The sequence below is a fragment of the Carcharodon carcharias genome, chromosome 3 (assembly GCF_017639515.1).
Source record: "Carcharodon carcharias isolate sCarCar2 chromosome 3, sCarCar2.pri, whole genome shotgun sequence".
NCBI classification, from domain to species: Eukaryota; Metazoa; Chordata; class Chondrichthyes; order Lamniformes; family Lamnidae; genus Carcharodon; species Carcharodon carcharias.
Window position 1 is genome coordinate 225,984,778 of NC_054469.1, and position 23,643 is coordinate 226,008,420.

General features: G+C 42.2%; 2 protein-coding genes and 1 long non-coding RNA gene across 5 annotated transcripts in view; 1 reads left to right on the top strand and 2 right to left on the bottom strand.

Moving 5' to 3' along the window:
* The window catches only part of LOC121276208 (phosphatidylinositol-3-phosphatase SAC1-like), a 75,208-nt gene extending 70,019 nt beyond the window's left edge, over positions 1 to 5,189 (bottom strand). For both annotated transcript variants that reach the window (XM_041184376.1, XM_041184375.1), the window contains exon 1: positions 5,060 to 5,189. In XM_041184376.1, the coding sequence (XP_041040310.1) occupies positions 5,060 to 5,187 (128 nt within the window). In that variant the 5' untranslated portion in view covers positions 5,188 to 5,189. The remainder of the gene's footprint in view (positions 1 to 5,059) is intronic.
* Positions 5,190 to 5,258: 69 nt separating this feature from the next.
* The window catches only part of LOC121275896, a 42,312-nt gene continuing 23,927 nt past the window's right edge, over positions 5,259 to 23,643 (top strand). The window contains exon 1 of the long non-coding RNA XR_005942587.1: positions 5,259 to 5,462. This is a non-coding gene — a long non-coding RNA (uncharacterized LOC121275896). The remainder of the gene's footprint in view (positions 5,463 to 23,643) is intronic.
* LOC121275895 (LIM domain-containing protein 1-like) overlaps positions 19,619 to 23,643 on the bottom strand; it is a 75,679-nt gene continuing 71,654 nt past the window's right edge. For both annotated transcript variants that reach the window (XM_041183707.1, XM_041183706.1), the window contains one exon: positions 19,619 to 20,761. In XM_041183707.1, coding sequence (XP_041039641.1) covers positions 20,627 to 20,761 — 135 coding nt within the window. In that variant the 3' untranslated portion in view covers positions 19,619 to 20,626. The remainder of the gene's footprint in view (positions 20,762 to 23,643) is intronic.

A 23,643-nucleotide genomic window follows, 5' to 3' on the forward strand; every position in this document is an offset into this window, starting at 1 on the left:
GTGACAGGGCCTTCATTGCTTCAGCCCTCTCCCAGAAACCTTCCCTGAAACCCTTAGATCTCTCCACTTCTGTTGAGAAGCATTTCAATGCCCATCTCTTCACTTGAGTGCTTCACATTCTCTGCAATTCAGGTTCAATTTCTTCACCGGTTTCCAACCGTGAAGCACGTTGGCGTGTTTGTGGGTTCTTTTAAATGCAAGTACATAGAAAATTGTTCTAACTCTACAACTGGAAGTAACCATGCTCAGAAAGTTCACTAGCGAACTAGCATGATTGAAATGCAATACATCACACCCGAACATCACTACTTGGGCAATAAGGCACAGGTTATGTATTGTGCAATGCCTTCCACAACGTTTGCAATCTCAATTAGCTGACAGGAATAGACAAGGAATCAAAGCAGAGCTCTGAGAACTCATTTGATCACTCTGCGTCTTCTAGCACTGTGGCAGAGTGTCATTGCCAAGGCCGGGGAGCAGATTGCTGTCCATGTTCTTTCCACAGTTGTTAAATGGAAAAGGGAGCGTAAAAATAGAAATGCAAGAACACATATCCAACAGAGCAAGGTTTGTTTTAAACACTATTAGTGATTAATTATATCTATTATTTTACTCCTTATTGAAATCAATAATTAATCAGTCACATTATTAAAATATCATAAAAGTGCACAATTTCTATAACATACACAAACCCTGTGGTGCTGCCCAACTTGATGTTGCAGAGGGATGGCCTCTGAACAAGCAGGATAACCAAAGATTCCAGGAGTCCAACATATAGACTGACTAAATTCCTCCCACATAACTGAGTCATGTTCAATACCACTACTGAGCTATTCACTATGACCCCCTCTCAGGTTTTCTGTTTGTGCCTTGCTTTATGCAAATCAAGCATTACCATATGGATTGCAGCCAGATATCATGATGAAATCAATGTTCACATCCCACTACCCCCTGCCCCATGATAATGGTTGGTTTGAACCAATAAATATGACAAAGCTAATTGAAGTCACAGAATCATGCAATTATAACAACAGTTCTAACTCCACACTGAAGTAACACGTTCAGTAAGTTCATTAGCAGAACTAGCATGGTGCACTGGTTGAAATGGGTCACATCACATTTGAACATCACTGTGTAGGTAATAAGACAGTACCAGTACTTCACCACACACCGGGGTCTGAATCTTTGCTAGCAGGCAAAAAATGACTGGCATATATAGCGCCTTTCACAACCACAGGATGTCCAACGAAGCACTTTAAGTGTAGTCACTGTTGTGATGTAGGAAATGCGGCAGCCAATTTCCGTACAGCAAACTCCCACAAACAGCAATGTGATAATGACCAAATAATCTGTTTTTTGTGATGTTGATCGGGGAATAAATGTATCCTCAGGACAACAGGGAGAACTCCATCCCTACCCCCACCACTCTTCTTTGAAATAGTGTCAGCGGATCTTTTGCATCCACCTGAGAGATATGGCCTTGGCTTAATGTCACATTTGAAAGACACTATCTCTGACAGTGTGGCACACTCTCAGGCTGCACTGGAGTGTCAGCCTTAATTTTTGTACTCAAAGATCTAGAGCAGGACTTGAACACGCAACCTTCTGAGTTACAGACAAGAGTGCTACCCAGAGACATGACTGGTACCTAGCCAAGGAAAGCACTACCATCTGGATTCAAATTTTGTAATCAATACGCACAGCCCTAAAACCTTGTGTTGTATTGATATCCAGCAAAGGTGTAACATAACATTGTCAGAACTAAAGCCACTTCAAATGAACAGGGAGCAATGACCTTGAGCAGTTTAAAAATTCAACGGCTGTTCATTGAAATGCTAAGGCTGGTCTGTGAAATATTATTTGCCTTTAAAGCTCTCATTTACAGAAGGGGTCACCCTTCATTCCAAAAAGATCTTTCCTTCATTAACCTGAACATTAGCAAAAAAAAAAATGGTTCTTTGCAAACCTCTCCTGATAAGACAGACATTAGTACAACACATCGGTGCCACCATACATAAAAATATTCAAATTACTATAATATCAAACAACTTTATAAAGTACAAGTAACATACCATATTTATTCTAGCAAAACAACATAGAAATAGTTGGCCTGCTAACTGAGCCTGCTCCACCATTCAATTAGATGATCAATGTGTATCTCATCTCCATTTGCCATTGCTTAGTATCCTGAGACCTTTACCTAATAAAAATCGTACCCATCTCAGTCTTGGGAACTTCAATTGACTTAGTCTCCAAAGTCTTTGGGGGAAAGAGAGTTCCAGATTTCAATGGCTTGATGTGTGAAGAAATGCTTCCTTTATTGTAATTTATTATTGAGTTCTACAGTATACTACATTATAAGTGTAGTGATAAAAAAGATAACATATCCATCCTGAGGTGTGCAGCCCAGAAGTGAATATGGCTTGAAATCAGACATTAAAAATACTGAGAAAGCTCTTAACTGGTAGCAAGATACAGTAGTGTAGCTATGTTACTGGGCCAATAATGCAGAGAATGCAAGCTCAAAGTCTACCACAGCAGTTTAAAAGTGACAATGAATTTGTTGGATCGCCCTATAAATCCAAATGGTTCATCAATGCCCTTTAGGGGAGGAAACCAGTCATTCTCACCCAGTCTAGTCTACATGGGACTCCACTCCCCACAAGGATGTGGTTGATACTTAACTGTCCTCCAAAGTGGTCAAGCAAGTCAGTTGTATCAAACTTTTTCAGGGCAAGTAGGAACAGGCCATCCCAAGGATGATTATTTTAAATTGCCTATATTGAGTCAAGTGAGATAAGCAATATAGTTACAGAGAAAATGTCTGATGTGGAGTGGTGCATTGAAGATTTTAACTGGGATTTTCTTCCTTAAACACACAGAGGCTACAGAACTAAATAAGACATGCAGCGCTCATGACACTGAATGAGTAACCTAGAGGACACGAGTTCAATGTTCACTCTGGTGAGTTTCAAACCTGAATGCAATATTTCTGTGGCCTGAAGCCAGAAAGAAAAAAAATGACAATGAAGACTGGCAAAGTCTCAAAAATCCAACTAATTCACCAGCAACCTGGACTACAGGTCACTCCAGCCTGCTCTTAATAAATGCTCCAAATCAGCACTGCCTACATCCCAAAAACAAATTTAAAAAATAGTAGTAATACCATCAAAAGGTAGAAACTTGGGCCATATACAGTCACTGTCACTGGTATCAAGTTTTTTTTAAAAGTGGTCTCAGACACAGTGATCAACAACAGAGATAAAAACAAAAAAAGTGCGGATGCTGGAAATCCAAAACAAAAACAGAATTACCTGGAAAAACTCAGCAGGTCTGGCAGCATCGGCGGAGAAGAAAAGAGTTGACGTTTCGAGTCCTCATGACCCTTCGACAGGACTCGAACGCAAGTTCTGTCGAAGGGTCATGAGGACTCGAAACGTCAACTCTTTTCTTCTCCGCCGATGCTGCCAGACCTGCTGAGTTTTTCCAGGTAATTCTGTTTTTGCTTTGTACAGTGATCAACAAACCTTGCAGTTCCATCTCACCTTTTATCTACAGAATGTTGATGCAGACAAGAGGAACATTTACGTTACATCACCATAAGACTCATCACAAAACTAAAGGTCATTCTACATGACTTTGTTACCTCTAGACATGACTATTCCAACACACTCCTGACTGGTCATAAGAACATAAGAAACAGAAGCAAATGTCATTCGGCCACTCGAGCCTGCCCACCAATCAATAAAATCATTGCTGATCTGATATGGCTGTAACTCCACTTTCCTGCTTGCTCCCTTATAGATCAAAAATCTGTCCAACTCAGTCTTGAATATATTCAATGATCTAGCCTCCACTGCTCCCTGCAGAAGAGAATTCTGAAGACTAACGGCCCTCTGCAAGAAGAAATTCCTCATCCCCGTTTTAAACGAGAACACCCCTTATCTTGAAACTGTGCCGCCTAGTTCTAGATTCCTTGGAGATGCTGCTTAAAACTTCTTCTAGCAAGCTGCTGGTGGTCTGCCCCGATACCTGCTGTTGAATTTTGCTTCAGGGTGACGTTAAAGGAGCTACATAAATGCAAGTTGTTGCTGTCTGTGTGGCAGCAAAGACCGTGGGGTCTGTGTGGCAGCAAAGACCGTGGGGTCTGTGTGGCAGCAAAGACCGTGGGGTCTGTGTGGCAGCAAAGACCGTGGGGTCTGTGTGGCAGCAAAGACCGTGGGGTCTGTGTGGCAGCAAAGACCGTGGGGTCTGTGTGGCAGCAAAGACCGTGGGGTCTGTGTGGCAGCAAAGACCGTGGGGTCTGTGTGGCAGCAAAGACCGTGGGGTCTGTGTGGCAGCAAAGACCGTGGGGTCTGTGTGGCAGCAAAGACCGTGGGGTCTGTGTGGCAGCAAAGACCGTGGGGTCTGTGTGGCAGCAAAGACCGTGGGGTCTGTGTGGCAGCAAAGACCGTGGGGTCTGTGTGGCAGCAAAGACCGTGGGGTCTGTGTGGCAGCAAAGACCGTGGGGTCTGTGTGGCAGCAAAGACCGTGGGGTCTGTGTGGCAGCAAAGACCGTGGGGTCTGTGTGGCAGCAAAGACCGTGGGGTCTGTGTGGCAGCAAAGACCGTGGGGTCTGTGTGGCAGCAAAGACCGTGGGGCCCTCCCCACCCACAACAAAGTTACCTTTACTCCACTTCACCGGAGTACCCGCTGCCTCACCCAACCCAACCCCTCCCCGCGCAATCAGGCTCCCCTAACCGGGGGAGGGGAACACTCCACTCCGTCCCACCACCATTCTCTCTCTAAACCGCCCCCTCCCCCGCCTCCCCGGGCCGCTGGATTCCAGCCCCGGGTCCAAAGCTGAGGGACGGGGGGGGGGGAGGAACAGCCTCATTAACCCACACTGGTCACATTAACCTCACCCCCGCTCTCCGCACCCTCCTGTGCCTCGTAACGGGAAAAATAAAAAACACAAAATTAAATCCTGAGCCGGTTTAAAATCCCTGCCGAAATCAGATCTGAAACGTTAAAGCGGAAATCATTTTTATCCTCCCCCACCAATCCGATCTGTACTCACAGCTTCAGGCTCTCGTACGCGGCCGCCGCCATTTTGCCGTCTCCGCCGCCGGCCTGACCTCTGACCCCGGCTACTCCCGCGGACACGTGACGCCGGCCTGACCTCTGAACCAACCCCATCCCTTCCATCCCATCCCATCCCATCCCCCCCATGAACACGTCATGCCGGCCAACCGGCCGAACCCACGCGCACTCGCGGACACGTGACATCCGGCCGCCGCGCCCACACAACGGCGCGCCGCTGAGGACAAAAACAAAACGTCACGGGAAAAGTCGCAACGCGCCAACGACCAAGCCCCCTCACCACCGGGAGACAGGAAGGCAGCGCGAGGATGTCAAGTTAAAGGCAAAATACTGCGGATGCTGGAAATCTGAAGCAGAAGGTGCTGGAAAATACTCAGCAGGTCGGACAGCTTCTGTGGAGAGAGGGAGGGGGAGAGAGAGAGAGAGAGAGAGATGACGCTTCGAGTCCGTAAGACTCTTCAGTGATGAGGATATAAGTTGTTGTATTTCAGTTAGTTTGACCAGGGCCAACTCTCTCAGGTGGCAGTTACTGAAAGTCTGCTTTATATTCAATCTGACCTCTTACTAATTATCTTCATTATTATAGGTCAAGTTATCACCCCCAAAAAAAGGAAGAAATTTTAGGTTACAATCATCCCCTGCCTTTTTAATTTCAGTATTTGAATTTAGTTTAATTTATTTAATTTTATTTTTCAATAATTTACCTAAAATTTACATTGCATTTTTATATTAAATCAGTCTTATCGGTTTCACTTTATTCAATTCAATCATGTTGATTTAATTTTAATAATTACTTTAACATGTTCGCATTAAATCAGTTCTGTTAAATTTATTTTATTAGATTTAAGTCATGCTTGTTAATTTTATTTAGTATTTTTTGCTTCTTTATATTAAATACGTTTTCTTTTATTTTAAATTGTTTATTTATTTTGCATTTTTATATTAAATCAGTCTTATCGGTTTCACTTTATTCAATTCAATCATGTTGATTTAATTTTAATAATTACTTTAACATGTTCGCATTAAATCAGTTCTGTTAAATTTATTTTATTAGATTTAAGTCATGCTTGTTAATTTTATTTAGTATTTTTTGCTTCTTTATATTAAATACGTTTTCTTTTATTTTAAATTGTTTATTTATTTTGCATTTTTATATTAAATCAGTCTTATCGGTTTCACTTTATTCAATTCAATCATGTTGATTTAATTTTAATAATTACTTTAACATGTTCGCATTAAATCAGTTCTGTTAAATTTATTTTATTAGATTTAAGTCATGCTTGTTAATTTTATTTAGTATTTTTTGCTTCTTTATATTAAATACGTTTTCTTTTATTTTAAATTGTTTATTTATTTTGCATTTTTATATTAAATCAGTCTTATCGGTTTCACTTTATTCAATTCAATCATGTTGATTTAATTTTAATAATTACTTTAACATGTTCGCATTAAATCAGTTCTGTTAAATTTATTTTATTAGATTTAAGTCATGCTTGTTAATTTTATTTAGTATTTTTTGCTTCTTTATATTAAATACGTTTTCTTTTATTTTAAATTGTTTATTTATTTTGCATTTTTATATTAAATCAGTTTTATTGGTTTTACTTTATTCATTTCAATCATGTTAATTTAATTTTAATAATTACTTTAACATGTTCGCATTAAATCAGTTGTTTTAAATTTATTAGATTTAAGTCATGCTTGTTAGTAATTTTATTTAGTATTTTTTGCTTCTTTATATTAAATACGTTTTCTTACATTTATTTTAAATTGTTTATTTATTTTGCATTTTTATATTAAATCAGTTTTATTGGTTTCACTTTATTCAATTCAATAATATAAATTTAATTTTAATAATTACTTTAACATGTTTGCATTAAATCAGTTCTATTAAATTTATTTTATTAGATTTAAGTCATGCTTGTTAATTTTATTTTGCTTTTTTATATTAAATACGTTTTCTTAAATTTATTTTAAATTGTTTATTTTGCATTTTTATATTAAATCAGTTTTATCAACTTTATTAAATTAAGTATTAATTTGCCTTAGGTACTTTGTTTTAATGTTAATTTTGCATTACGCTTTAATTTGATTTTAAATTTTGCACTGTATACTGCATTTTCAGGAGCCTATTTTTGTGTATACTCCATTTAATAATTTAATCTGTACTCCAAAATATTTAAAGCATTTTGTACTTCAATATTATCAGACATGTGATATAGGAAAAAATTAAGGAGTAATAACAAGTAACACAAACCATCTTGACTTGGACATCGATCACCAATCTGTTGAAGCCACTTCCATGTATAAGCAGGGTTTTGGCACACTATTGTAAAGTAACATAAGACCTAGGAGCAGAAATTAGGCCATTCGGCCCATCGAGTCTGGTCCGCCATTCAATCATGGCTGATAAGTTTCTCAACCCCATTCTCCCCGTAACCTTTGATCCCCTTACCAGTCAAGAACCTATCTATCTCCATCTTAATACACTCAATGACCTGGCCTCCACAGCCTTCTGTGGCAATAAATTCCATAGATTCACCACTCTCTGGCTAAAGAAGTTTCTCCTCATCTCTGTTCTAAAAGGTCTTCCCTTTACTCTCCTCCTAATGGAAACATCTTCCCCACGTCCACTCTATCCAGGCCTTTCAGTATTCTGTAAGTTTCAATCAGATCCCCCCTCATCCTTCTAAACTCCATCGAGTATAGACCCAGAGCCCTCAAATGTTCCTCATATGTTAAGCCTTTCATTCCTGGGATCGTTCTCGTGAACCTCCACTGGTCCCTCTCCAGGGCCAGAACATCCTTCCTGAGATACGGGGCCCAAAATTGCTCACAATATTCTAAATGTGGTCTGACCAGAGCCTTATAAAGCCTCAGCAGCACATCCCTGCTTTTATATTCTAGTCCTTTCGAAATAAATGCCAACATTGCATTTGCCTTCCTAACTACCGACTCAACCTGCAAGTTAACAAGAGAATCCTGGACTAGGGCTCCCAAGTCCATTTGAACTCCAGATTTCTGAATTCTCTCCCCATTTATCAAATTGTCTATGCCTCTATTCTTCCTACCAAAGTGCATGACCCCACACTTCCCCATGTTGTATTCCATCTGCCACTTCTTTGCCCATTCTCCTAACCTGTCCAAATCCTTCTGCAGCCTCCCCGCCTCCTCAATACTACCTGTCCCTCCACCTATCTTTGTATCATCTGCAAACTTAGCCAGAATGCCCTCAGTTCCTTCATCCAGATCATTAATGTATAAAGTGAAAAGTTGTGGTCCCAACACTGACCCCTGCCGAACTCCACAAGTCACCGGCTGCCATCCTGAGAAGGACCCCCTTATCCCCACTCTCTGCCTCCTGCCAGACAGCCAATCTTCTATCCATGCTAGCACCTTGCCTCTAACACCATGGGCTCTTATCTTACTGAGAGCCTCCTGTGTGGCACCTTGTCAAAGGCCTTCTGGAAGTCCAGGTAGATAACATCCATTGGCTCTCCTTTGCCTAACCTACTCTTACCTCCTCAAAGAATTCTAACAATTTTGTCAGGCATGACCTCCCCTTGATGAAACCATGTTGACTTTGCCCTATTTTACCATGCACTTCCAAGTATTCTGAAATCTCATCCTTAATAGTGGACTCTAAAATCTTACCAACGACCGAGGTCAGGCTAATCGGCCTGTAATTTCCCGTCTTTTGCCTCACTCCCTTCTTAAACAGGGGGGTTACATTAGCGATTTTCCAGTCCTCTGGGACCCTCCCTGACTCCAGTGATTCCTGAAAGATCACCACTAACGCCTCCACTAGCTCGTTAGCTATCTCCTTCAGAACTCTGGCGTGTAATCCATCTGGTCCAGGTGATTTATCCACCTTCAGACCTTTCAGTTTTCCTAGCACCTTCTCCTTGGTAATGGCCACCATAATCACCTCTGCCCCCCGACTCTCTTGAACTTTGGGGATGTTACTTGTGTCTTCCACCATGAAGACTGATACAAAGTACCTTTTCAGTTCCTCCGCCGTTTCTTTGTTCCCCACTACTACTTCTACAGCGTCATTTTCCAGCAGCCCAATGTCCACTTTTGCCTCTCTCTTACCCTTCATATATCTAAAAAACTCTTGCAATCTTTTATATTACTGGCTAGTTTACCCTTATATTTAATCTTCTCCCTCCTTATTTCTTTTTTAGTTGTCCTCTGTTGGTCTTTGTAGGCTTCCCAATCCCTGGTTTCCCACTGCTCTTTGCCGCATTGTATGCTTTCTCTTTGGCTTTTATGCTGTTCCTTGTTTCCTTTGTCAGCCATGATTGCCTCGTCCTCCCTTTAGTATGCTTCTTCTTCCTAGGGATGAATTTTTGCTATGTCTCCCAAATTACTCCCAGAAACTCCTGCCATTGCTGTTCCACTGTCTTTCCTGCTAGGCTCATCTCCCAGTCAATTCCGGCCAGCTCCTCCCTCATGCCTCTGCAGTTGCCTTTATTTAACTGTAATACCATTACATCTGATTCCAGCTTTTTCCTCTCAAACTGCAGGGTAAATTCTATCATATTATGGTCACTCCCTCCTAAGGGTTCCTTCACCTTAAGTTCCCTTATCAAATCTGCCTCAGTACACATCACTAAATCTAGAATTGCCTATTCCCTAGTGAGCTCCACCACAAGCTGCTCCAAAAAGCCATCTCGTAGACATTCCACAAATTCCTTTTCTTGGGATCCACTACCAACCTGATTTTCCCAGTCTACCTGCATATTGAAATCCCCCATGATCACTGTGTGCTCTGTTGAAGGGTCATGAGGACTCGAAACGTCAACTTTGCTCTTCTCCGCTGATGCTGCCAGACCTGCTGAGTTTTTCCAGGTAATTCTGTTTTTGTTTTGGATTTCCAGCATCTGCAGTTTTTTGTTTTTATCACTGTAACCTTGCCTTTCTTACATGCCTTTTCTATCTCCTGGTATATCTTGTGCCCCACATCCTGACTACTGTTCAGAGTCCTGTACATAACTCCCATTATGGTTTTTTTTACCTTTGTGGTTCCTCAGCTCTACCCACACAGATTCTACATCATCTGACCCTACATCATTTCTTGCTATCGATTTAATTTCATTTCTTACTAACAAAGCAACCCCACCCCCTCTGCCAACCTGCCTATCTTTTCGATACGATGTATATCCTTGGATATTTAGCTCCCAGTCCTGATCCCCTTTGCAGCCATGTCTCTGTAATGCCCACCACATCATACCTGCCAATTTCAATCAGTGCCGCAAGCTCATTACCTTATTTTGTTTACTGCGTGTATTCAGATTCAACACCTTCAATCCTGTATTTCTCGTCCCCTTTCTCATTGTCATCCGTTTATCTGATGTGCTTGAAGTTAGATTCCTGGCCCTTTCCAAACACACTGTCCTATTTTATGTTCTGGAGACTTTAATAGACTCTCCTGGGCTCTCCTTTCTTTTCAGTTTTTTCATAATTTTCATTGAAGAAGGAATAGTCACTAATTAATCCAAAAAATTCAGGAGAAAGCTCTTTACTCATAGTGTCTAGAATGTGGAACTTGCTACCACCTGAAGTGATTGAGGAAAATAGCATGGATGCATTTAAGGAGAAGTATATAGATAAGCACAAGACTGGGGGAGAAATAGGGTTGCCAACCCTCCAGGGTTGGCCTGGAGTCTCCAGGAATTGAAGATCAATCCCCAGGACACTGCTGCGTGCAAAGCTGGAGAACAATCATTGGGACATTAAAGAAGATGGTTTTAAAAAAAATTTTTTTGGACATTTTGCTTTACAAGATAAAAAAATATTGAAAATGGAGGGCTTCTCACTCTGTGCCAGCACCTTTCCTAGCATGGCAGAGGGAAGCACTTAAGTTAATGAAAGGTGAGGAGAAAAGCATTGGAGTTGTGGGAAAATGAATTCAGGAGGAAAGGGCAGAAGAACACCATTTTTTCTAAAATTTTAAATAGGAAACTATTTAAACAGCGACTGTGAAGGAACGGTGATATATTTCCAAGTCAGAATGGGGAGTAGCTTGGAGGGGAACTTCCAGGTGGTGGTGTTTCCATGAGTCTGTTGCCCTGGTCCTTCTAGATGGTAGATGTCATTGGGTTGGAAGGTGCTGTTTAAGGAGGTTTGGTGAGTTCCTGTAGTGCATCTTGTAAATGATACACACTGCTGCCACTGACTGAAATATGCGAAAATAAAATCAAAAAGCACATTCCAACCATAGCTTTCATTCCAAAGGCATTGACCTGTTGACCTTGGCAGACAGCTTGCTCCCCGAACCCGTCCCCATATTTATGTTTACGTCCTGCATTAAGATATACTGAGCATGTTGGACATGGAAGACTCATGCTTTTGATTGTCTGAGGAGTAGGTGCCCATGCATTCGACCATACTGAGGAGCTGTCATATTATCAGCCCCTCCTCTGTGTGCCTAACAGAACCTGGAGTTTTCAGAGACCTGCAAAAAAGCAGGTAGCATCACCTACACTGGAACAGGCACCATCATTGATGAAGACATTTGGGTATAAGATACCAGGAATGAGGAGGAAGCACAGAATGAGGTACAGAGGTATCATTAGGAAGATGGGTGCTGAGGAGAGGTTGACGGCAGAGAGTTGACATGCGCTCGATGAGCCAAATAGCCTCTTCTGTGCCATAACCATTCTAAATACAAGGCAGCGATGTCCTGAGCTTTTGGTAATACAGACGTTGCTAGGCCGAGAGGCTTGTGTTGATCAAGCACTTGCACCTGTGCAAAGATATCCTTACAAATCTATTCCCTACCCAAACCTCCAAGCACCAACATGCCCTGCAAGGGGCAGAGTCTGCACATCGCGCATTGGACCATCAGCCATCTCAGAAGCCATCAAAGCGGAGTGGAAGCTGGTCATCCTCAATCCCAATGGACTGTCCAAGAAGACAATACAAAGAGCAATGAAAAGTTGTGCAGCTTGGTACAGTGAGAGCATATTTCATGTAATAGATGATTACCTACAGCTCTGGAGGTCACTAGGGCCATTCTTCAATGGCTTAGAAAAAAGCCAACTGTGAATTAAAGGTTCAGTGACGACATAGTGTTCAGGGTTCTGTACTCAGACGGATCAAGGAGAATGCTGAGAATAATCCAACTGTTGTTGCATTCAAGGAGTAGAAACAATTGATAAAATGAAAAGGATGTATTTACTTTCCATCTCAGCATGTCACATGTTTGGACTGCATTGAGTTGTGTTGATTGCACAATGTTCAGCACCATTCGTGACTCATCAGATACTGAAGCAGTCCATGTCCAAAAGCAGGAAGACCTGGACAATATCCAGGCTTGGGCTAAGAGGTGGCAAGTAACATTTGTGCCACACAAATGCCAGGCATGACCATCTCCAATAAAAGAGAATCTAATCATCACCCCTTGACATTCAATGGCATTACCATCACTGAATCCCCCACTATTAACATCCTAGGGGTTACCATTAACAAGAAACTGAACTGGACTAGCCTTATAAATACAGTGGCCACAAGAGCAGGTCAGAGGCTAGGAATCTTGCGGCGAGTAACTCACCTCCTGACTCCCCAAAGCCTGTCCACCATCTACGAGGCACAGGTCAGGAGTGTGATGGAATACTTTCCACTTGATTGCAGCTCCAACAGCACTCGAGGCTTGACACCATCCAGGACAAAGCCGCCCACTTGATCAGCACCCCATCCACAAAGATTCACTCCCTCCATCACCAACGCACAGTAGCAGCAGTGTGTACCATCTACAAGATGCACTGCAGGAACTCACCAAGGCTCCTTGGACAGCACCTTCCAAACTCACAACCGCTACCCTCTAGAAGGCCAAGAGCAGCAGACACATGGAAGTTCCCCTCCAAGCCACTCACCATCCTTACTTGGAAATATATCACCATTACTTCACTGTTGCTGGGTCAAAATCCTGGAACTCCCTCCCTAACAGCACTGTGGGCGTACCTACACCACAGGGATTGCAGCGGTTCAAGAAGGCAGCTCACCACTGCCTTCTCAAGGGCAATAAATTCTGGCCTAGCCAATGATGACCACATCCCGTGAAAAATTCTTTAAAGATTGAGAAAACGCAGCTGTTATGTTGCTCACTATAAGATCCTCAGATACAGCATTGAGACAAAAGGCTAGTAGATCTGTTTCTATTGGTGTTGGTTGAGGGATGAACATAAGCCTAGGACTCTTGATGGCCTTCGCACAACGCCCCCGGATCTGTAATGTTTGGGGAGCTGATGCTTCAGTGAAAAATGCCGACCATAATATTTTAACTGACAGATGAAGGTATTACAGACAGGTTTGTCCCTCCAGCAGAGGGTCAAACTGGTAAAGATGACAGGTTTTCACATTAGTGAACCAGTTGGGTTTGTCCATCAAGTCCATGGACGATCAGTGAAGCATGCAGAGAAGAATTGAGGCTGCAGAATTGTGGTTTGGAGGTGAATTATGAAGATATCTTGGACGAGTCACTCTACCAATGAAAGGGTGCAAGTAAAATCTAAGACCAATAGGATTCTGCTGACCAAGGTCATGAAGAGAGAGTTGGAATTTCTGGGGCATGTAATAAATCATGATTTAGAAAGTCTAATGCTGATGGGAAAGATCGATGGTAAGAGATCGAGGGAGACGAGGAACGATTTTTCTAAAGAGCCTCACAAACTGGATGAATACAACACCAATAAAGATGATCCATTGCCACCAGAGCAAGATTAACATAGAGGCCCATGGTCGCCAGTGCCTGCTTAGGGCATGGCACCTGGAGAAAAAGTGCATGTTAATTTGCAATGTTGGTCCTGACTGGCAATAAACTGCAAAAAAAAAAAAAAAATTTATACTGTCCCTACATAATTTATAATTGTGAAATACTTTGGCATTTTTCTGCATTAAAGACATTTTATATTTTTTGTTTTTGTATTGTTACATCCTAACTAAACTGCACAAAGAAGCTGACAACAAATTATATTTCTATGGCACCTTCAACATAGTAAAATGTCCCAAGGTGCTTCACAGGAACGTTGCAAAATGGAATGATTTAGGGAGGAAATTCCAGACTTTAGGGCCAAAAATGAACATGTATTTGACTTCACAAATTTTCCTGCTATGGCATAAGATGGTGATAATGCAGCAAACTACAGTAGCAGAGTTAGTACTAGAGGAGAAATTATTTTACTCAAAGGGTTGTGACTCTTTGGAATTCTCTACCCCAGAGGGTTGTTGATGCTCCATCATTGAGTAAATTTAAGGCTGGGTTACAGAGACTTTTGATCTCTCAGGGAATTAAAGGATATGGGGAGCGGGCAGGAAAATGAACCCGAAGTCCAAGATCAGCCACGATTGTACTGAATGGTGGAGCAGGCTCGATGGGCCATCTGGTCTAGTACTGCTCCCATTTCTTGTGTTTGACCTGGCATTCACTAAGTTGCCATTCTTAACATTACAGCTAATGTAACAGTGCAGCTAAGTTATCAGTGTGCAGGTAAAAGAAAGTGAAAGGGGTTGGGGTGGGGGTGTTTCCTGTTTCTGCAAGGCATTCTGAGCACCCTGGGAAGGCACGTGGTTCTGTATATACATCATGTCTGTCACAGAGGTGTAGAAGAAAGACCAACAACAGTTCACTCTCGGTGGATGGAACAAGGTCTGTGTATAATCTCCCATCACGACAGCAGTGCTGGCTGTAGAATACCCAGTTGTCTTCCTGGAAGATGAAAATCTAAGAACATATTCCTGAAAGAAGAAAATGTGAGAGTTTTGATGTGACTACAACTGCATTTATATGGCACCTTTTAACCAAAAAAATTCCCAAGGCACTTCACAGGAGCATTTTAAAGGAAAGTATGACACTGAGCCACAGGAGATATTCAGTCAGATGACCAAAAGCTGTCAAAGAGGTAGATCTTAAGTGTCTCAAAGGAGGAAAGCGAGATGGAGAGGCAGAGAGTGATGGATGGAATTCCAGAGCTTTGGACCTAGGCAACTGAAGGTATGGCCACCAATGGTGGAGCGATTATAATCAGGAATACTCAATTGGCCAGAATTAGATGAGTGCAGATGTTTCGGAGAGTTGTGGGGCTGAAGGACGTTACAGAGAAAGGGAGGGATGAGGCCATGAAGGATTTGAAAACAAGGACGAGAATATTAAAATCAAGATGTTGCTTGACCAGGAGCCACTGCAGGTCAGCGAAGACAGGAATGATAGGGGGAACGGGACTTGCTGCGAGTAAGGACAGGGGCAGCAGAGTTTAGGGTGACCTCAAGTTTACAGAATTGTGGAAGGCCTGCCTGGGTTACATTCGAACAGGCAAGTGTAGAGGTAACAAAGAAATGGTTGAGGGTTTCAGCAGCCGATGAGCTGCGGCAGGGAGAGAAGTGGGCGACCTATGTAGTGGAAATAAGGGGTCTCAGTGAACCTAAATATCAACCTCCAGAAAAAAACCTGCAGGGAGAGGCAAATCAAAAGGATGGACTGGAGGCAAAAATGGCAAATTCTTTGGCTTTGCAATTGGGACTAGAGGTAAATGGTTAGAAAAAAACAACTGATTACTATCTCTCAAAGGTAAATCACTAGGAATGGTTTGCTAGCCAAATCGAGAGAAACTCTGGAAATCAGATTTATTTTGGACGCTTAAACATGTTAGTGGTCATTCCAAGTTAAGTATATTACTACCGTCGTAGTAATTTAAACTCTGAAGTGTGTTTGCTTAAACAAACTCAAATAAACCAACAAAAAACGCATCAAATGATGATCAGGGTAATGTGGTGAATAAATGCTAAATAATGAATTGACACATAGCTCAGCTTTCCTGACGTTAAACCATGGCTGAACTCCCGGTTCTCCAAGGCTTTCCCTCTCCCCTGATCTCCAAGGGCTGTGACAGTTTCGCTCGACTTGACAATCCTTTGAAGGATCAGTGCTCCAGAATCAAATCGCCAAGACCGGACTGACAGCTAGTCAGACCTGCACTACATAGAGAAAGAGACCATTAGCTTTCCCCGATTACAAAGCTCCACTTTGTACGGTTCTGTATTTCTGCGGTATACTTGCACCAAGTGTTAGGTATGTAGACATTTTTGTATCTTGTCAGTCATTAAGTGGAATAGGAACATAGGAGCTGGAGTTGGACGTTCAGCCTATCGAGCCTGCTCCAGCATTCAATACAATCATGGTTGATCATCCACTTCAATGTCTTTTTCCCCACACTATCCCCATATCCCTTTATGCCATTGGTATTTAGAAATCTGTCAATCCCTGCTTTAAACACTTTCAATTGTCTGAGCTTCCCCAGCCCTCTGGGGTAGAGAATTCCAAAGATTTACAACCCTGAGTAAAAACCATTTCTCCTCATCTCAGTCTAAGTGGCTTCCCCTATATTTTGAAACTGTGAGCCCTGGTTCTAGATGCCCCAATCAGGGGGAACATCTCCTCTAACTCCACTATTCTACTGTCTCTAAGTGTCTCAATGAGATCACCTCTCATTCTTCAAAACTTGAGAATACAGGCCCAGTTTCCCCAATCTTTTCTTATAGGACTGCCCCGCCATCCCAGGACCAAATCCGGTGAAATTTCACTGCATTCCCACTATAGCAATAATATCCTTCCCAAAGTGAGGGGACCAAAAATGCACAAGCTACTACAGGTGTGGTCTAACCATGCTTCTATAAAATTGAAGCAAGACTTTGCTACTTCTGCACTCAAATCCTCTTGCAATAAAGTCTAACATACCATTGGCCTTCCTAATTGCCTGCTGCACCTGCATGTTAGCTTTCTGTGACTTATGGACAAGGACACCCAGGTCCCTTTGTACATCTACACTTTCTGATCTCCCACTATTTAAGAAATACTCTGCGCATCTGTTCCTCTTACCAAAATGGATAACCTCTCATTATTCTGCCATCTTCTTGCCCACTCACTAAGTCTGTCCAAATCCCCTTGAAGGCACTTTGCATCTTCCTCACAACACACATTTCCACCTAGCTTTGTGTCTCACATGAACAGTGGAAAATTCATGGCCCGACACTCCTTACAAAAAGAGGCAGACGATATGGCTAAAGATGAAAATGTGTTACTATGATTGCTTAAAGCTTAAATTAGAAAGTACCCCAGAAAGCCCAAAAGATCTACATCCAAGCTTTGCGCTCATTTTATCTATTAATATAACTAGTGCTATATTTATATATCTGATATAATTTTCATTCAAATTAGTAGCAAAAAAACGTAATACACATAATACATTTTTATTGCAATTTATCCTTTCCATTTATTGGAATCCTCAAACCAAGGGAAAAATCAGGAAACAAGCCAGGAATAATGTAGATTTGACTGCCACCCCCTACATATCCACCCTCCCCCCACCCCGGCTAGTAAATTCCCATCATAAGCTGTGGACAAGGACAGAAATGTGACCCATTGTTAGTAACCCACTCTCGATCACTTCTCCAGAATAACAATATCATTGTACCATATTTTTTAAAAACATACAAATGTCACATGGAAAGTTTCCAGCAACACGCTCCAGCCCAAGTTTAGAAAATCACCTCCAACTTTTGCTCATTGGATTGTTGCAACATGTAACAATCACTAGGGTTGCCAACTGTGACTAAACGTATTCCTGGAGGTTTCATCACATGACTTGCCCCCGCCCTCCAGCCATTAGTCAGCCAACACATCCATCCTTGTGACGAAAGCAAAAAGACTCATTACCCAGTTGGATGGTGCTTGACCGTCAGCCATACAACCCTTTTTTTCATTTTCAATATTTTTTATATCTGTTGAAGAGAAGATTTCAAAGAGAACAACAAAAAAAACAATCTTTTTTAAATGTCCTGATGATTGCACATAGCAGTGACCTGGAGATTGGTCTTCAATTCCTGGAGACTCCGGGCCAATCCTGGAGGGTTGGCAACCCCAACAATCATGCCTCCTGGTGACAACATTCATGGCAGCTTTTGTCAATTGGAATAATTTCACACACAAACCTTACAGCAGACAGACCCTCATTCCATCTGTATGGGTTGGATTTGAGTTCAGATCCTAGAGTCCCAACCTAGCCCCAATTGTGAATGTTTTCCTTGATATTAAAACACAACCCCAACCAGGAAAACCATTTTACCACACGTGTTGCCATGGATATTTAAATAAAGTAATAGTTAATTTATTTATGTCCTATTGTTCATATGTAGTTTTGCCCTTTGATTAAATGCTATTAACTGTTTCGAATGAGTTCAATACTTAGCTATGGTTCCATCAAATACAAATGCCTCCAATATAAGGAAGAATTTTCTCTTTTTTTTAAAAATCGAGCAAGTGATAACGACCTGGAATTTGCTGTCCATGAGGGTGATGGAAGCGGAGACGATCAATGATTTCAAAAGGAAATTGCACGGGTGCTTGAGGGAAATAAACCTGCGGGGCTAGGGAGATAGAGAGAGAGAGCGGAGCAATGGGGCTAACTGGATTGCTCTCCAGGAGAGCCAGCACGGAGCTGATGGGCCGATCGTATACACAAGGAAAACCTTTCTGAAAATGCAATTTTCACATTTCTTGTACAGAGGAGCTTTACCACCAGAATGAAAGTTAAAAATCTGAGCGTGTACATTTTTTTTTGAAGAGTCAAGGCTGGGGGGGGGGGGGGTGCAGTTTAGCTTTAAACCTTGCCAATTAAATTTTTAAGAATTTGTTCATGGATGTGGGCGTCGCAGGCTAGGCCAGCATTTGTTGCCCATCCCTAATTGCCCTCAAAAGGTGGTGTTGAGCTGCCTTCTTGAATCACTAGTGTCCATGTGGTGTAGGTACACCCACGGTGCTGCTAGGGAGGCAGTTCCAGGATTTTGACCCAGCGACTGTGAAGGAGCGGCCGATATATTTCCAAGTCGGGATGGGGAGTAGCTTGGAGGGGAACTTACAAGGTGGTGGTGTTTCCATGAGTCTGTTGCCCTTCTCCTTCTAGATGGTAGATATCATTGGGTTGGATGGTGCTGCCTAAGGAGGTTTGGTGAGTTCCTGTAGTGCATCTTGTAAATGGTACACACTGCTGCCACTGATTGAAATATGCAAAAATAAAATCAAAAAGCACATTCCAACCATAGTTTCTTACTTAAGGGTTTTTTTTTTTAAAGATTTAAAATGTACTTAATTTTTATTTGAGATTTTTTTGGGCATGCAACGTGCTTTAGTCTCTTTAAGTTATGAAATGTTAAAACACATACAAAGTATTATCAATCTCTCTAATTGAGAACCGTGAAAAATACAACTAATTCTTGCAGAGGGCTAGCATGGTCACAATGGGTCAAATGGTCTCCTTCCATACTCAACTGTTCTGTGATTCCAGAAGCACATCCCAGAGCTTATCCTAACACTTAAAAGCTTCTCTTAAGATTAATAATCATATCTTTTTTTTTAAAATCAGCTACAATGAGAGTTATAATATATTGTATACATGATTACGATCTTAGAAAATCCACAGGCATTCTCAGGGGAAGGCTGGAGGAAACCAGGAGTCAAATTTTAAAATTCGAACGCCACTTCAACTTTGGAACAGCAAAACGTCCTGACTAAATCAGGAGAGTTGATAGATTTAATAATGTTTTGATTGCTGAAATACATTCACCTGGAAAACAGTCTTAGCCAAAGAGCAGAAAACACAGCACTAAAGATGACTGCAGATCCTTGGAACAATTCCATTTCCCTAACTGGGTTACATGTCACTGATGTGCCAACCAACCATGTTTTTTTAAAAAAAAAAATTCTTTCACAGGATGTGGGTGTCGTTGGCAAGGCCAGCATTTATTGCCCATTCCTAATTGCCCTTGAACTGAGCGGCTTGGTAGGCCACTGCAGAGGGCATTTAAGAGTCAACCACATTGCTGTGGAGTCACATGTAGGCCAGACCAGGTGAGGGCAGCAGATAGTTTCATGGTCACCATGAAACAGACTAGCTTTCAATTCCAGATTTATTAATTTAATTTAAATTCCACCAGTTGCCATGGTTGGATTTGAACCGATGTCCCCAGAGCTTTAGTCTGTGTCTCTGGAGTATTAATCCAGTGATATTACCACTTCACCACCATCTCCCCAAAAAAATCATGTTAATGCTGCACCAGGCTGTGTAACACTTGATCCTTTTCTGTCCTGGGAATCTAATTATGTGACAAATTCTGTTTCAATACACGAAACCTCTTTTTAAAAAAAAATGTGCATCCTGTCAAATGTTCATATAAAGCTAACTTCAATACGATTTGGTGCAACAACGGGAGTCTACATTTTGGTAACACTGAAGTTCCATAAAATGGAGATTCTTTGTAGATCAGTCTTTTCTGTCCTTTTAATATTATAACTGATCAAAAAGTATTTTAAGAAAAGTTACTCATTGTAAGCTGATGGTCCACTTCTCATTTGTCTCTCTTCAGTGGGTAAAAAATGTCACTTGGAAGCCAGCCGTCATTTGGACTCTTCATGTGGTGACGCTGAGGAGTTTCAATGCTTTAGTGTCAATCTCAGCAGACCTGCGTAGAGCCTCTCTTATTGGCAGGCCTAGTATTTAGGCTGATAGATGGAGCCAGGAGTTCCGCTGTCAATGTGTTTCAGGTGGCAAGCATGACAAAGCAAGTGTCCGTCCAGTGGATAGCAACGGTGATCCTCTTCATCATTCAGCTCCATGCCGCAGTCCTAGAAACGGTGGGAAAACGAGCATTAACAATGATGTCAGGACTGGAAAATAACATTAGAATGGAGCAAGTAGGAAACTCGTGTGGTAAGGGGAACCAACTAAATTATTCACGTATTGGAACAAGCTTGATTGGTGAAATAATTCATCAGCCACTGGCATTGGTGATGTGTCCAATTCTGCAGAGAAACTGCCTCGGTTCTCAGCTGTCCCCGTCAGACTGCCAGGGTCACTGAATATTTTTAAGGCAGAGGTTGATAGATTCTCGACTAACAAGGGAGCCAAAGGACATAGAGGATAGGGAGGAAAGTGGTATAGAGGCCACAATCAGATCAGCCATGACTTTATTGAATGGTGGAGCAGGCTCGAAGGGCCAAGTGGCCTACTCCTGTTCCTAATTCGTATGTTCATGTGATTCCAGATCCTAACCACAGCCTTTATAAAATGCTATCTCGCTGTTAATGATACTTATTCTAAAAATAAAATGGCAGTTAAATGCCTGTTCACAAATTATCACATGATGCGTTTCCGCAGAGCTAGCAGAATAGCGTCAGTGTTGTTAGCAGATCTACCCAAATGTGTATATTAAAGATAAAACTGGGGCAGTTTCAAAGCTGGTACTTGAGAGAAAAATGTTACCTGCAACCTTACTTTGTTTTCTTCAGTTTCCCCCTGCAACCTTCTCAAAGTTTCCTATTCACCATAATTACAACTCCACGGGTTTTAATTCAACATGGGCCTTACTGGCTGATCCAACATTTGTTGCCCATCCCTAATTGCCCTTGAGGTGGTGGTGGTGGACCACTTTCTTGAGGCACTGCAGTCCATGCGGTGTAGGTGTGGTGTGTCAGGGAGGGAGTTGCAGGATTTTGACCCAATGGCAGTGAAGGAACAGCGATATAGTTCTGAGTCAGGATGTTGAATGGCTTGGATGGGAACTTGCAGGTGGTGGTGTTCCCATATGTCTGCTGCCCTTGTCCTTCCAGGTGGTTGTTATGACCACAGCTGATGTTATTTGCTGAGCAAGCCAGATCCCTGTTTTACTGATTATAACCTTTTAGAGTCATAGAGGTCTACAGCACAGAAAAAGGCTCTTCGGCCCATTGAGTCTGCACCAGTCAAACAAGTACCTAACTATTCTAATCCCATTTTCCAACACTAGGCCCGTAGCCTTGTATGCCATGGCATCACAAGCGCACATCCAAATACTTCTTAAATGTTATGAGGGTTTCTGCCTCTACCACTCTTTCAGGCAGTGAGTTCCAGATTTCCATCACCTTCTGGGTGAAAGAATTCTTCCTCACATCCCCTCTGAACCTCCTGCCCCTTACCTTAAATCTATGCCTCCTGGTTATTGATCCCTCCACCAAGGAGAAAAGTTCCTTCCTGTCTACCCTATCTATGCCCCTCAATTTTATACACCTCAATCATGTCCCCCCTCAATCTCCTCTGCTCCAAGGAAAATAACCCCAGCCTATCCAATCTCTCCTCATAACTAAAACTCTCCAGCCCAGGCAACATCTTGGTAAATCTCCTCTGCACTCTCTCTAGTGCAATCACATCATTCCTATAATGTGGATTCTAGAACTGCACGCAATACTCTAGCTGTGGCCTAACCAGTGTTTTATACAGTTCCAGCATAACCTCCCTGCTCTTATATTCTATGCCTCAGCTAATAAAGGCAAGTATCCCATTTGCCTTCTTAACCACCTTATCTACCTGTCATGCTACCTTAAGGGACCAGCGGACATGTACACCAAGGTCCCTCTGATCCTCAGTACTTCCCAGGGTCCTAACATTCATCGTGTATTCCCAGGTCTTGTTGTCCTGCCCAAGTGCATCACCTCACACTTATCCGGATTAGATTCCACTTGCCACTGATCAACCCATCTGACCAGCCCGTCTATGTCCTCCTGTAATCTAAGGCAATCCTCCTCACTATTTATCACCCCACCAATTTTCGTGTCATCCGCAAACTTACTGATCAACTCTCCTACATTCAAGTCTAAATCATTTATATATACCACAAACAGCAAGGGACCCAACACCGATCCCTGTGGAATCCCACTGGACACAGGCATCCAGTCACAAAAATACCCCTTGACCATCACCCTCTGCTTCCTGCCCCTCAGCCAATTCTGGATCTAATTTGCCTTGAATCCCATGGGCTCTTGCCTTCATTATCAGTGTCCCATACGGGACCTTATCAAAAGCCTTGCTGAAGTCAAAGTAGACTACATCAAATGCATTGCCCTCATCTACACACCTAGTGTATTCAATCAGATTGGTCAGACGTGACCTCCCATTAACAAAACCATGCTGACTGTCCTTGATTAATCCCTGCCTCTCTAAGTGTAGATTAATTCTGTCCCTCAGAATTGCTTCCAATAGCTTCCCCACCACTGAGGTTAGACTGACTGGCCTGTAGTTCCCTGGTTTATCCCTTGCTCCCTTCTTGAATAACGGTACCACATTGGCTGTCCTCCAGACCTCTGGCACCTCTCCTGCAGCCAGAGAGGTATTGAAAATTATTGCCAGTGCCCCTATCATCACCTCCCTTGCCCCACTCAACAGCCTGGGATATATTTAATCCGGACCTAGAGATTTATCTAGTTTTAAGCCTGCCAGACCACTTAGAACCTCCTCCTTTTCTACGCTAATTTCTTTAATTATATCACAGTCCTTCTGCCTGATTTCCATACCCATGTTGTCCCTCTCACTTGTGAACACCGACACACAGTATTCATTTAGAACCCTACCTATGTCTTCCGGCTCCGTACACAAATTACCACTATGGTCCTTAATGGGCCCCATTCTTTCCTTAGTTATCCTCTTACTCTTAATGTACTTGTAAAATAACTTTGGATTTTCCTTCCAATGGTTT